The sequence below is a fragment of the Lagopus leucura genome, unplaced genomic scaffold (assembly GCF_019238085.1).
Source record: "Lagopus leucura isolate 7727_CA_CO unplaced genomic scaffold, USGS_WTPT01 Super-Scaffold_741, whole genome shotgun sequence".
Taxonomy (NCBI): Eukaryota; Metazoa; Chordata; class Aves; order Galliformes; family Phasianidae; genus Lagopus; species Lagopus leucura.
Window position 1 is genome coordinate 4,670,083 of NW_024962256.1, and position 15,039 is coordinate 4,685,121.

General features: G+C 46.4%; 1 protein-coding gene across 1 annotated transcript in view; it reads left to right on the plus strand.

Moving 5' to 3' along the window:
* The first annotated feature begins 2,642 nt into the window (after window positions 1–2,642).
* Window positions 2,643–15,039, plus strand: part of VWA2 (von Willebrand factor A domain containing 2) — a 15,449-nt gene continuing 3,052 nt past the window's right edge. Inside the window, exons 1-10 of the mRNA XM_042863856.1 lie at window positions 2,643–2,692; window positions 3,073–3,147; window positions 3,883–4,016; window positions 4,792–4,901; window positions 9,254–9,448; window positions 9,580–9,710; window positions 10,473–10,605; window positions 11,411–11,466; window positions 12,063–12,170; window positions 12,722–13,303. Coding sequence (XP_042719790.1) covers window positions 2,644–2,692; window positions 3,073–3,147; window positions 3,883–4,016; window positions 4,792–4,901; window positions 9,254–9,448; window positions 9,580–9,710; window positions 10,473–10,605; window positions 11,411–11,466; window positions 12,063–12,170; window positions 12,722–13,303 — 1,573 coding nt within the window. The 5' untranslated portion in view covers window position 2,643. The remainder of the gene's footprint in view (window positions 2,693–3,072; window positions 3,148–3,882; window positions 4,017–4,791; window positions 4,902–9,253; window positions 9,449–9,579; window positions 9,711–10,472; window positions 10,606–11,410; window positions 11,467–12,062; window positions 12,171–12,721; window positions 13,304–15,039) is intronic.

Sequence of the window (15,039 nt, forward strand, 5' to 3'; positions counted from 1 at the left end):
CGGTAGGGGAGAGGTGCTGAGCGTGCCGGGGCAGCTCCCAGACGGGCTGTGCCTCGCGTCTTGAGTTTAGACTGCAGAAGACGCGAAGACTGGAGGAGCCCAAGCGATGTCTGCAGTGCGCCTAGGCGAAGAGCTGAGAATGCTTTCAGCCTTCGGCTGTGTGCAACGGGGCTTTTCCTGGCGTGGCGCGATGGCTGCAGGTACAACTGGGTGAAATAATTGAAGAAAAAAAAATCTCCTGCTCCTATGCTGGTTCTGTAGAAAAATTAACTGTGGAAGGTTCCTGCATTGTGAGGCTCCTTTAGGAAGGCTTTGCCCTGCAGTGCATGCAGGTAGCAGCCTGTGCACATCTGCAGGAGTGGTGCCATGGCAAAGGCTGGCCCTGCAGCTCACAGGGCTCCTTATTGCACGTTGCTCTGTCAGAAGGGTCAAACAGGAGTGAGGCATGGTGTGCTGAGGTGGAGACGGTCCGTCTCATAGCCATGAGACAAGAGGGAATGGCCTCAAAGTGCAGCAGGGGAGGTTCAGGTTGGATATTAGGGAAAAATTACTCACAAGAGCATTGAGACAATTGGCACAGGCTGCCCAGGGAGGTGGGGGAGTCACTGTTCCTGCAGTGTTCAAGAAACAGAGATGTGGAGACATGGTCAGTGGGCACGGTGGGGATGGACTGATGGTTGGACTACATGTTCTTAGAAGTCTTTTCTAACCCTAATGATTCTACATCCTGAGAGCTGAATTGAATAACACTGATGATAGCAGTCCAGCCTGTGCTGTAGGTAGTCAATACAATTTTAGGCTTGAAAAGCTACAGTTTGCCCTTTTCAGTTTTGGATGTATGGGGAAGGACAAAGCAGAGCTCTTTCCTCAAGAGGAAGGTTTGCTGAGGCACAGGGTGCTGATCCTCACCCACCTGCTTAGGAACTGCTTGCACCTGTCCATGATGCAGGTCCATCACTCGCTGATCTGCCTCAACTGTGGCTGCTCCTGGCTGGGACTTGCTGAGTGGGCACCTCTGCAGCTGTTCAGAGCTGCAGGGGATGATTGTAGGATTCACACCTGTGCCCAGTGCCTTGAATTAGCTCCCAACCTGGTACACTACCACGTCCTCTGCATTTTTTGATGACCTTGGTGTAGTTATATTTGTGTCTTTCTTTACCTTACGCTGTGGCTGATTTATCTCAGGACCCCAGGTTCACACAGGTTCTCTTCTCCCCAGCCATCCCACAAAGCATTTCCTCCTATATTCACACTCGCTACCCACTGGTGGAAGCAAGCACTCCATGCCTGGACTGCTCGGGAGGGCTCTGGCTCCCAGGGATGCCCTTGGACGGGGCATCCAGCAGAGGATCAAGAAGAGATGTTCATGGAATGCACTTTCTCTGGGCAGGGGAAAAGCCCGTTGAAGCTGTTACTTGATGCAAAGCCAGGTGTTCTGGATAAAGTAGCTGGTTTTGTAGAGCATCTTATGACAATTTTAATCTAGTTTCTCACTTGTAGAAAAACATCATTGGAAGCTGTAGAGTGATGTTTTGGTGTGTATTTGAGCGCTAGTTAAACGTTTCCTCATCCTCTTCTTCCTCCTCCCTGCAGCTCTGCCTGCTGTTCCCCCCTTAGCTATCCCTAGCCAGGGCAAAGTGGGTGCCTGGGGCTCCCCATAGATGTGTCCCACCTACCTCTTAGCTGCCCACTGAGGAGATGAACATCCTGAACTGTGTGTGTTCAAACCTGTGCCTTACTTTGGAAACCAAAGAAACTTCTCAAGCCCTCACTGTTTTGCATGAAAACATCCCCAGATCCCCCACAGCTGTCCCCTCTGGCTGCAGGTGGAGGCTTGCCATTCCTCTGGTGTTGTCTGCTCTGGGATTAGCTCCTAAAAAGCTGTCCTGGGGGTATGGCAGGAGCATGACCTTCCATCCTAGGCACATGCTGGAGCTACTGAGGGGCACAGGGGCTGCCTTGATGGAGGTGTGGTTTGTGTTCTCCTCCCTTCACTTGAGCAAACCTGAGATCTGTTAATTTGGCCAGGTGATGCTTGTGAAACACTGGAAACTGGAAGCTGCAGGCCATGAAGCCTGGGCCATGACCAGGACACTGGAGTGGGTGCCAGAATGCTCCAGAGAGTACACATAGCCCTCTTCATCTGGAGAAAAAATAAATACATGTATTGCAAATTGAAATCCATTGCACACTGGATCTAAATCTGGGCCTGCTTGGGAGTGCTGCTGCAGTCCACCAACAAAGCAATGGCAGCTGTTCTGATTTTGGAGGAACAAAATGAGCAGAAAACTGACCTTTACACATAAAAGCGTCTCCACAGCAAGCCAGTCCTCAGAAAATAGAAGGCTGGAAGAGCCTGTGGCTGGGTGTTGCTGGGGATGGGCAGTCCTTCCTTGCAAAACTGCTTTCTGTTGTGGGACGAGCACATGGGAGGAACTTTCTCCTCTATCATTCCTTCTATTTGGATGCTTTTCCACCTATTTCCTACCCTTCTCCCCATTGCTTTTGCCCTGAGCACGTGTTTCATAACTCTTCACGTGAGACAGTCAGCAAAGAGATGTTAGCTGTAGGTAAAGAAACCTACTTTAGGAATTGGGCTAATTGGGTTCCTTTCCTTTTATTCTTTATTTCAGATTTGTCACCATGAACCTCTTGCCATTCGAGTCCCTCTGTGTTTTCCTGCTTCCCCAAGGTATTGAAAGCCATCTTTTTGCATCAGGGGTTTCTGTGGCAAATGTTTCCCTACTTCCAGATGGAGTTCTTTGTGGGAGGGATGAGCTGAACCAGGAGAGTTTGGGTAAAGCTCTGAAATGAGGGAAAAAGCAATACCTGTAGAAATAGCTTTTCAAACATGTGACAGATTGGTATGTGAAGAGTCTGTTCCAAACAAAAGCTGATTATTTTGATACTCAAAGTTCATAGATGTCTCCAGTTGCAGCTGCGTGGTGTGTATGTGCCTCTGATTGTGATCTCTAGAGCCAAACCTGCCCCAGCTCTCATTCTTGGAGTTCTCTCATATTTTTTAAAGGCAGTTTCTAGTGTTGATGGGTGATTATCTGATTGGTCCCACAGTTTGGTTGGCATCGGGCACGCAGGAAATCTATGCTGACCAGGAGACGATTGGCAAGATCTCAGCTGCTGGCCAATGTAAGTTTGTTTTTATAGAGCGAGTCCTCTACCTTCTGAATCCTATGTCAATGCCTTGAAAAGGTCTCTGCGGAGTGGGCAGGCTGCCAACGAGCTCTGTCAAAGATGCTGGGGAGCTGGTCTGTTTCTGCAAGCAGGGGTGACGCAAGGGCAAGTCTCTGAAGGTGGGATAATGGGCAGATCTTTGGGAGACGTCTCTTCAGTGCCTTGCAACTGCTCAGAGAGTTTGTTTAGAAAACCAGAGTGTGCTTTGGAAAGTGTGCTGTAGATGAAGGAAAGTGTGCTGTAGATGAAGCACATCTGGCTCAACGGGATGTGGTGCACGCTGTAAATGCCTTGCAATTCTCTCCTGTGCCTCAGGCTGGGGATGGGGCTCCCCCTGTGCTTGTGGTCTCTCTACATCCACCTATCAGAGCTGCTGGCTCAGTTTGCTTGGGTTCACAGCACCATGCTTGGAACCTGAAATCTGAAATGTCAGGGGAAAGTCTTGTGAACTATGAGCACTGAACAGAACAGGAAGGGGGGAGCATGCAGGGCTTGGTCTGGGAGCGTGGAACTGCTCCAGTGTGTGTTCTGTAGGGCCAACTATCTGCATTTTTTCCATTTGCTTCTAAAAGGTAAGACAAATTCAGGTGATTTTATTTCTTTTTCTTTTTTTCATTGTTTTTTACAACATCTGCCTACCCACATTCTGCAGTCACCTGTGACCCAAGCGTGTATCTTGTTCTTTCCTAGTGATGTGGTGCTCAGCTTCTGTTGATATCCTTTTCCTCTTGGATGGCTCCTACAGCATTGGCAGAGGCAGCTTTGAAAGATCGAAGAACTTTGCAGGCAAGCTCTGTGATGCCCTGGACATCCATCCGGGCAGGGTGAGTGTTGGGAACGATTCTTTTTGCTTTCAAGCAGCTTGATGAAGTATGAGAGGGCCAGTGGAAACTTATTGAGTGAAATGGCAAAATTCAACCTAGCAGCTGCATGAGTAACAGCAGGTCTTGGCCAGATGCCCTGTTGTTTCATCCCTGCAGATATATCTGCAGAATCTGCAGAATACCTGCAGATTCTGGGGGCTGCTTTTTAAATGCTATACTTTTCCTAGCCTTTCTGTTAATCCTTAAATAGGACTGAAAATCAGTAGCCTTTTTAGCTTTGAAGATGTCACATTCCACTAAGCTTCTTCTAAGGCTTCAGTGCAATATTCTGGGCAGTATAAATGTTTTTGCCAGTTTATGTTTTTGGGCATTTTCAACTATCGTGAATGGTTTTAGGGCAGGCAATGGAAAAATAATTGCCTGCTGTGCTCAATGCAAGAAGGGGCTGCTGTTAGTAATAGAAACGCTGCCCCCAGCGAGTCTAATTGGTTTGGTGTAAAAGGTGTTGCGTATAAACTTACTATGTTTTTGAGGCTCTAAGCTGCTCTGTAGCAGAGAGCTTCCATGTTGTTTGCAGCTGAGCTTTTTTTGCCTTGTTTGTAATCTGTACAGATATTACTGTGCTCTTTTCTGAAGTTCATTTAGAGTGCCAGGAGTTTGACATGCAAAACAGTGTTTGTTGTGGTAGGATTTAGTGTTCTCCAATCTGTAAATTGTTCAAAAGAGTGACACCCACACAGACACTTTTCTTTCATACTCTAACCTTTCCTTTTAGGTCCGCGTAGGAATGGTACAGTTTAGTTCTGCTCCCCACCTTGAGTTCTCATTGGATTCCTACCTAACCAAACAAGAAGTGAAAGAGAGGATCAAGAGGACAGTGTTCAGGTCAGCTTATTCTGAAGGTCTTCTCTTTTTCTGGGCTGTGAATGATTTCTGGACTGAGAATTTCCTGAAGTGTAGACGTTGGCACCTCAGCTGTGTGTATACCAGTGTGGCGCACTCAGGAAAGGGGATGAATGTCCAGTGCCTGTGATCCGTGATGCATGGGCTGTCTTTGTCACTGCAGGCTGATAGGGATGAAGGCTTTCAGCATCCCTCTGTAAGGTGGTCAATAGAAGAGCGTTTCTGTGCTGGGCAGTGGGTTATGTCCTTCCTCAGGCAGGAGGTGCTGGGTTGGTGCACCCTGCCATCGTTTGCAGGGCTGCTGCAGGGATGTGCTCACGTATCCACAGCCATGGCTTATAGAAGCAGCAGCAAGCATTGTCTTCCCATCCATGTAAGCATTGGCAGGGCAGTGTGCAGCTTGCATTTCTGGTGATTACAATTTCCTTTGTCCTCGGAGGTAGTGATGAATTGCTAGTCCCTTGAAATCTGTGCATGTGTTCCTGCTGAATTCAAGAGGATCTGGTTTTCAGACAGAAGCCTTTTTCTTCCTGAATGTTAAGACTTGGATGTGTTCCCATGACCTCAGGAAGTGGAGCAAGAAGCCCAGAAACTCTCAGAGGCTCTCAAAACCCAAACTTTTAATCTCTGAGTAATATTTTTAGATTTAGAAAGGATCTGACATCTACCCCAAATAACTCTTGTTCTGATGAAAGGAGTGTCGATACAGCCTGCAGGTGCCTGCTCCTTCTTTTGTCCATCTGCACCAGTGCTGCAGATTGGCTGGGCATTTCTCAGGGATGTCTGCTGCTCTCAGCATACTGCAAGCATACTGATCAGTTTTGACTTCCAGACAAGATCAGTTGGCTGGGTTTTGTTGCACTACTTTTGATAAGCTTATAAAATCTTGTATAATGTTACAGAGAAAGCTTAGCAGAAAGCAAGACGCATTTCCTTTCCTTGGCTGTGGCTTAGAGGTGTGTGAGAGCAGCAAAAGAGCAGCAGTGTTCAGTGCCTGGCAGTGAAATTCCTTGATGACAACAGAAGGATGCTGACAGATCAAACAGAAATAATGATCTTGCGCTTGGCCATTTCATCTAGTTTAAATGAAAACCTGACATTTCAAAGTAGATAAAATAGTTACAGACAGATTCCAGTTGGCTTCTGAAGAAGGAGGGTGTTTGGTGTCTTGGTTGAAAGCCTTCCTGATGTGCTCCTGATGAGCCTTTGGCCAGCAAGGCATTTCCCAGCCTCACCCCCTGCTCCTTGGTGCAGTGCTGAGAGAAGCAGCCCCAGGCTGTGGAGAGGCAGTTGTTGATTTATTCCGAGACAGACGGTCTCTTTCTGTGAATTTCATCCAAATAGCTTTTGAATGCAAGATTCAAAAGCCCAGATTAACTAAATTTGGCAGTGATCTCAGAAGCAAAATCTCTTATAAATTTGTTTCATGCAAGTTCGGTTACAGTAGAGAAACCTTAGTGCTCTTTCTGAGGAAAGGTAGCAGGTGAAGTCTGCATCAACTTTGGCTTCAAAAAGTCTTTATTGGATGTGTGTTTAAGGCCTTCATCCACTGTGCCACAAGCCAGTGAAACTCCAAATGCAGATCAAAAAGAAAGCGAGTTTAATGAGCTTTGATGCATGGAGACTCTTTATTAACTTTTTCTAATCCTTGGTGCTCCTGAAGGCACAGTTTGCTGTGTCCATCAAGATGTTGTCACCAAACTGTACACAGTATATTTTCCCTCATGCCCTGCATTTATCACTGAAGCATCTGACAGTTGCTGACATCTGGTCAGAAAAAAGGCTGATGTGGACATACCATGAGCACACAGTCGCTGTGCATGCTCTGAGATGGTGGAGAGCAGAAAGAATTTTGAACTGAAATGGCCTGACAGGTACCGGGGTTAGAAAGTCTGTGTGAAAATCAGAGAGTAGACAGAAAAGCATGAACATGGGGGACTGGAACTTGGTGATCCTTGAGGTCCCTTCCAACCCAAGCAATTCTATGATTCTGTGAACTTGGGTATGATCACATGCTTTTCTAGAACAAGCAAACTAGATAGTAAAGCAAAAGAAGAATGTTCAGAAAGGAAATGGGAGTGTGTCTCAGCACAGTTGGAGGAGGTGCCTCCAAGAGGCTGCTGACACTTTTTTGTTTTGGTTCCCCTTGCTTGCTCTGGCTGGAAATAAAAGCAAGCCTGTAAGGCTGTCACAGGAAGAGATTTATAGCACAGCTTCTTGGGCAGAATTAGGTGACAGATGGAATGTCTCCTCTCATCTAGCAGCTTAGTTATCAGCAGGTCTGGAGCGTGTTCCTAGAGAGATGGGCTCTGTCTGATATTGCAAGTCCAGTCAGGGACAGCATACTACAGAGCTCTTGTGTTGTGCCAGTGGAGAACTACCAAGAAAGGTGAGACTTTCTCCTGCCTTTCTTTGCCCAGAGAGGTGGTGGATGCCCCATCCCTGGAGACATTCAAGGTCAGGCTCGATCAGATTCTAAGCACTTGATCAAGCTGTAGGTGTCTCTGTTCGTTGCAGGGGAGTTGGAGCATATGACCTTTAAAGGTCTCTTCCAACTCTAAGGATTTTATGGATCTAAGAGCCATCCTCTGCCTCATCTTCAGGGTCCCTGTTAGGTTACCCATAGCTTTTGCTGAAGTAAGTCTTTGTTGTTTTTGTTGTGTTTATTCCTGCTAGAGACTGTCATTTCATGTATCATTTTTATGGCATTTAATGGTATGTGGAACGTGGAGCTCGCCCTTGAGTAGGCATCTGAAGCAGTCTATTCAAGTTAAGTCTTGTAAGCAAAGAACAGTCTGTGCCCCACAGAGCTCACTGTCAAGTACTACTAGTGTAAAAGTGCAACATATAAAGACAGCCACATCTTGTATTCTCTCTTGTGTATGCATAGCAATCCTCTTCTTATTGTCCTCTATAGCAGCAGAGCACAATAGCAATTAAATAGCACCTTCGGGGGAAAAAAAAGAAAGGATTCTTTGGCAAGCTGTACCTTGTTTTCTGAAGTGGCTTTTAAGGTTGCTTTGCTTGCGAGTTACTTCGCAGCTGCGAGGCTTGAGGTCTGCCGTTCCCCAACACTTAGCAGCAACCTATTTTACCAAGTTGATTTGTATCACTGCTGGAATGTTGTGCCTTGGCACCTGAGTCTTGGTGCTTTGTTACGTGAGGATCAACAAGTATTGAGCTAATTACTTCCTACCCAGAAGCATTCCCTTCTGGGCTGAATTCAAGGGCTGCCAAAATACTGGGATGGCTGGCATGCATCCACAAACTGCTTCTGTGGGGCCGGGCAAGAGGGAGAAAATGGTTTATCACAGGATACAAGTGAGTTGAAAAGGATAACTCGTGTTTAAAATGACCTGATGCCTGTTTCACATGATCCCATCTTGAGAAGTGCTGTGTGCTGCCTGTACGAATGCCAGTGGCTGATGCAGCTTCTCTGTTGTACCAGTGCTGCTGGCATACAACGAGGTGAAGGTATTGCTTTCAAATGAGCTTAGTGGTGGTGTAGACAGCTAGAGCATCAGGTGGCTTTTCTTTATGCTTACTTTGCTAAGGGGGTACTGGCGAAGCCCTGAAGAAAACATGCCTTGTATTTGTTCCTTCTGAGTTTCTGGGGACATGCTAAGAAGCTTTCAGCATTTGTATTTTCAGAAGCTTTCCTACAGGATGGATAAGTTAACCCCTAGATTAGCACAGGAGAAAAAGGCACAGACTTCCTGCACACTGTTGGACTGCAGACTTTTGGTCACAGTCTGCAGTGCATAGCTCTCCTGCTGTAGGTCTTGGTCTCAGAACTGCAGAAGATCCACCGGAGGAGAAGGGATGACATATAGCAAGAGTGTAGAGCTCTCCTATGCATCAGGAGAAAACAAACACCAACATCACAGAAGTTTTCCATGTTCTGCCCTGTGGTGCTATGTTTCTGACTGGAATTTAAGAGGTTATTGTTAAACAGTGTTTTCAGATGGCTCTTAAAGGAACTTCAGGTGGAAAAACAGAAGTAATTGAGGTGTCTATCACAGCTGGAAATAATGTAAGTATCCTATAGGTCTGGTTACTGCTCTGGTTGCAGGAGTGCTCTGCTGTGCTAAGTCTTCTGGAGACAGCTCTAGATTGAAAAGGAGAGAGGCAAGGATAGATGGGTAGGGCCTATGGAAAGATGACAAAAAATGACAGGATTAGACATCTCTCTGGATGCCCTGTATGGCAACAGACAAAAATACGCAAAGTTCATCATTACTGAGGGATGGAAATTCGAAAATCCAAAGGCAAATTCAGTAGCAATAGAAGAAGTTTGATTTCTGGTTTTCCCATGTTATCTCCCTTGTCTCTAGAGGTGGCAGCACAGAGACTGGTCGGGCTCTGAAATACATTCTCCATAAGGGATTCCCTGGTGGCAGGAACTTGACTGTCCCCAAGATCCTGATCATCATTTCGGATGGGAAGTCCCAGAGCAGTACCGCAATGCCTGCCATGCAGGTGAAGGAGAGAGGGACAACAGTTTTTGCAGCAGGAATCAAGTTTCCAAGGTAGGAAACCTTCCACACATTTGGAAATGAAGGCCCAGTTCCCCAAATGCCAAGTGTGGGGTTTTGTATTCAGTTCTTTGGGGGTGACGTAGGGCCTGGTTATACCAGCGGCTGAACCCTTTGCTCCGCAGGTGGGAGGAGCTGCATGCTCTGGCCAGTGAGCCCACTGAGCAGCACGTGCTCTTTGCCGGCGATGTCAGCGATGCAGCCAATGGTCTGTACAGCGCCCTGAGCAGCTCCATCTGCAGTGTCACCACACCAGGTAACCCCAGGCCTGGCCCCTCCTTATACCTCGCCTTTGAATTTTGTTTGAGTCACTGAGTGAGGAAAGATGAGGTGGTGTCAGAAATGGTACCTAGAGCCAGGGTGTCTGAGATCCGTGTCTTGGAGCAGTCACACTGAGCATCAGTCGCTTTGAGATAACCTGTTTCTGGTGACCAGGCTTGTCAGATGCCTCTGCGGATAGCTGTAGGTTGCAGGATCCTAAGTCTTTCTGTGGCATTCACCTCAGGAAATGGGAATGCTGCTCGTTGCTCATGTCATGGGTAAAAGAGGGATTATTCCTTCTAGAGACTGTCACTTCACAGTTCATTTTTTATGACATTTCGTGGTACATAGAGCACAGATCCACTTCTTGCATAGGCACACAGCTGTGCTAAATCTTCTTTCAGACTTGGCTATGTGGTAAGTCAGGCAGGGCTCGCAAGAGATGGAAGAGACAGCCATATGGAGACTAGAGTGGTCCATAGGTAAAAGCAAATCAAATATGTGAGTAATGAGGGCACCGGAGCACTGAAAAGTGCTGCTGAACTCAGCAGTGCCAGTTGTGTAACAGAGCCAAGGAGGCAGAAGAGTGTGTACAGAGCTGGAATGTACTGAGATTGACCACAGAGAATTTCTCTTCTGGGGTCTCACAGAGGCACTTTTGACAGGTAGATGAAGAAAGCTAATTTGCTTCAAAGTGGGTGCTCTGTGCCTGCACAGACTCTGTATTTTTAGGCAGTCGGTTTGCTCTTTGCTACAGGTTGCAACGTTGAATCCTTTCCTTGTGAACGCAGAACTCTGGAGACTGAGAAAGAACTGGCTGGAAGCTATGTCTGCTGGAAAGGCTCAAAGCAGCAGAATGCAGTGCATGCTTCACTGTGCCCTTTTTACAGGTGAGCCTGACACCCACATCTGACCACGGCTTTCCTGGGATGAAGACAATGCCTTCTTCAATATGGCAAATACAAACTTGTGCTCAAGGCTTTTATTTTATAGAATCATTTAGGTTGAAATGTCCTCTAAAATCATTGAGTCCAAAAGTCACGTCTTCTTAGATTAAGGAAATGGTGGAGGGAGTTGAAAAATCCTACGGGGAGGCATAGTTGAGGGCTGAGGTTTCCCAGTCTAAACCTTGTCTTTCTGGTTCCTATTGCAGCTGGATAAGCTAGAAGCCTGAATTAATGTTGAATAAGAAATTCACACTGCTATAAAATTTTAATTCCAATTTAGAACAAAAAAGTTAACATATTTTCTGTAGCAACTTAAAAAAATATATATCATTTGAAGCCTTAAAGATATGTCCATCGTCCTTAATTCTAGAGTGGTGGAAGCATAGACTATCCTGAATTGGAAGGAACTTAAAAGGATCATCGAATCCAAATTCTGACTCCACACAGGACCACTGGAAAATCAAACCATGTGTTTGAGAGCATTGTCCAAATGCTTTTTGAACTCCAGCAGTGTTATGGTAGAGTTCAAAAGCAAAAGAGCAGACTTGATAAAAAGAAGTGTTTTAGTTTTGCTGCTTTACTTAGAATAGATGTTTTCTTTCAAAATATTTGTTTTAAAAAATTGCCTTTTCAAAGGAAAATTTGTTCCATTGAAAACAAAGTAATACCAGCCTTGAAATTGCCTTGTTAATCTTTAAAGCTACTATAGATTTGATTGTCCTGTTCAATAATAAACTTCCCATTTCAGATTGAAAAGAGTCTCAATAAAACACCCATCCAGATGCTTCCGAACCACATGTACAGGTAGGACTATTATCTTATTTGAATCTTATTTACAAAGCAGAAAAGGTAGCAAAGAGGAGTTTTTACCCTCACTGCTAAAACTTTTGTTCTGAGTGACAGTTTGAGGCACTGAGTCTGGTTGGAGGCCTGTAGCTAGTGGTGTCCCCCAGGGCTCTATACTGATTCCAGTCTCATTCAACATACTCATCAGTGACCTGGATGAAGGCACAGAGTGCATTCAGCAGGGTTATTGGTACCAAATTGGGTGGAGTGGCATATATGCTTGAGGACTGCACTGCCATTCAGAAAGACCTTGACAGACTGGAGATGTGGGCAGAGAAGAACATAATGAAGAATGTGTTTACACAGACGTAATTTCAGTGGCATTATTGCAAAGCAAAAGCAGTGAGGTTACAGTCTGCTTTGCTGTCTTCACTGCTGGCAGCTGTTCCATATGCGTGAAGATGCACATGGCCCTGCATCAGTTCATGCTGCAGGAAGATGGGCTGAAGTTTGGCCCCTTTTCCGCAGTAATGGTTGTGTTTGTGTTGTCACAGGATGGGAAGGTGCATGTTCCCTGCTGACTTTACGTCTTCTCCTTCTTTGGTTCCATTTAGACCCTTGTGACTCCCATCCGTGCCAGAATGGGGGTACATGTGTCCCAGAGGGACTGGACAAGTACCACTGCCTGTGCCCTGTGGGATATGGAGGAGGCATACACTGTGGTAGGTGTCAACCTGACTTCTCCCTCCTTCCTTCTCAACTGTGTCTTGCCTTGGTAAGTGGCCGTGGCATGGCCGTGGGAATGGCTGGACTTACGCTGCAGCCTTTGGGCTGTGTTCCAGGGGATCAGCTGAATTTTCTCTTATGCCATTTCAATATACTGAATCAGGCCTAGTGACTGGGTCTCACCAGTACTGATAATGTCACCCTGATACAACTACCTTAAATGTAGGTAGAACACGAGTAGGAGAACAGAAAAACTGAGAGGGACATAGAAGCATTTATCCCTGCACACATGGGCCCAGGAGGGACTCCCAGTTTGGGGAGTTCAGTATAAGCCTTTAGAGGCTTGTGTGGCATCCACCCAAAACAAAAATCACTCTTGGCAGAGCTGCCCTGCAAAGGGCCAAATCGAGCCATGTCTGGCAAACCATTTAGGCTGCTGGACACAACAGACCTTTCTACACCACCGAGCTTCCATCAAGAACCAGCAGAGGCGCTCAGCATGCTTGTTCCTGCCATGCATACAAGAAACTGCTGTCTCTCTTTTCAGCGCCAAAGCTGAGCCTTGATTGTGGTGTGGATCTCCTTTTCCTGATGGACAGCTCAGCAGGGGTCACACTGGAGGGATTCCTGCGTTACAAGGCGTTCCTCAAGAGGTTCCTTCAAGCAGCAATGGGCCGGGACTCGCCTGCAAATGTGGGAGTGGCCCAGTACGATACCAATGTCAGGATACCTGTTGAAGTGAGACAACACAAGGATGTGTTTGGTCTCATGAAGAGCATTGATGCTTTGAATTTCAGCGGGGGAGGAACCCTGACGGGCAGAGCCCTGCTGTACATTGCACAGCATGGTTTTAGGAGCACCCCAGTCTTTGCAGATGTGCTGGATGACCTCCCACGTGTGGTGGTCTTGCTCACTGACTCCAAGTCCCAAGACCCAGTGGCAGAAGCTGCCAAGTATGCAAGGGACAGAGGTCTCTTGTTGATCGGTGTAGGCAGCAGCTTTGTGAAGGCAGAGCTGGCTGAAGTGACTGGCAACCCAAAGCAGACCATTGTCTACTCAGACCCCCAGGATTTGTTCAACAGGATCCCAGAGCTGCAGAGAAGAATTTGCAGTGTGAACAATCCTGAAGGTAAGAAAGTGATGTAAGGGATGCAGGAGAAGTTTGTCAAACCAAGAGGTCTTCTGACCTCCGTTGGGGTGTAGGGGAGGTAGAAGGATGAATGTCCTCGTTTTGCTTGTGTCAGTCACAGGTGAGGCACTAAGCTTCCATCATTGCTCTTATGATGGAGCTGTATCTGTTGATGTTAAGAGGCCTTATATCATCCTTCACAGTCAGTGATCGGCAGCAATGAAATTGGCACAATTTATTCCCACTGCTTTTTTTGGAATACATCTACATACTGAAAAATACAGTGTTTGCACTCTTATCCAGGCTGCCAGGTGCAGTCTCTTGATTTGGTATATGCAATGGATGCCTCAGCTGGAGTTGGCCTGGTGAATTTTCTGCAGCTGAGGGACTTTGTCAGGAAAAGCTCTTGGCACTTCACCATCAACTGGGATGTCACCCAAATTGCCCTTGTGGCCTATGGCAGCAGAGCTCACACTGTGTTCGCATTGGACACCCACACAAACAATTCAGCTCTCCTCCAAGCCATCAACCAGGTGCCTTTCCTTGGAGACATTGCCTCTGCCAGCAGTGCCTTACTCCAAATTAACAGAGACATGATGACAGTGCAGAAGGGAGCAAGGCCTGGTGTCAGCAAGGTGGTGGTGGTGTTCACAAATGGAGGTGGCATGGAGGATGCAGCTGCCCCAGCTCAGCAGCTGAGAGACAACGGTGTCATGGTGTTTGTGGTTGTCATTGGGAATGCAGAGAGGGACACCCTGCTTAGAGTTGCTGGGTCTCCCAGTTACCTGGTGTGCATCTATTCCTATGAAGACCTGCAGCATTACCAAGACCTCATCACTGAAAGAATCTATGAAGGTGAGAGCATCCTAAACTTGCTATTTATGATGCTGCCAGCAGCTTGTGGTAAACTGTAAAACAAGCACAGAGGGGACTTTCTTCTGTAGCCTGTGTTATTGTAGGCTTTATGATGTGTTAATGAGTGTTCTTGTTGTCACTTCCACTTAACAGGTGGAGAGACCATGGTATTGAGATCTGGTGGTTGTCCAAAGCATTGCTAATGGGAATAGGAGTCAGCTTTCCCAAGGTTCAGTGCAGGTGGTGAAATGAGGCTTCATGTGACTGCTCTTTCTATTTCTGTCATGTCTATGTTCTGCCTTCACTGAAAGAAAAAAATATTGCTCTTTGGTTGTTTTTTTGTTTTTTTGTTTTTTGTTTTGTTTTTGTTTTTTTTTTGACATTGCTTTTAAATCTGTAGAATTCACTGTGCATTGCTGTAAGCTCTGTGGTGTAGCTGGAATGCATTTCTGCAGCCACCAGTGTTGGTCCTTCAGTGAGTTTTCTGCTGGCTCCTTCAGCAGCTTTGCGCACGTGTTCCTCCTCAGTGTCCCACTGTGAGACACTTAAGATTTTATTGGCATTGCACAGCATTTAATCCTAAATCAGGATCTGTCTGGTTTTGAAGCTTGCATGCTAGAAAACGGAGGCCTTCAGACAACTTCTGCTTAATTTTGTTTGCAGGACCAAAATCCTTGGCTCTGAGGCATTCAGGGGGGCATAATTTTCAAATATTCATGTAAAAGATTGTGCAAAACAAAAAACTGTACTTTCTTCACAATTTCACATCTTGAGGACCAGTCCCCAGCTAGGAAAAAAATGAACTCTGAAGTCAAGTTTGAAACATTGATGTGCTTGTGCTTGTGCTTGTGCTTGTGCTTGTGCTTGTGCTTGTGCTTGTG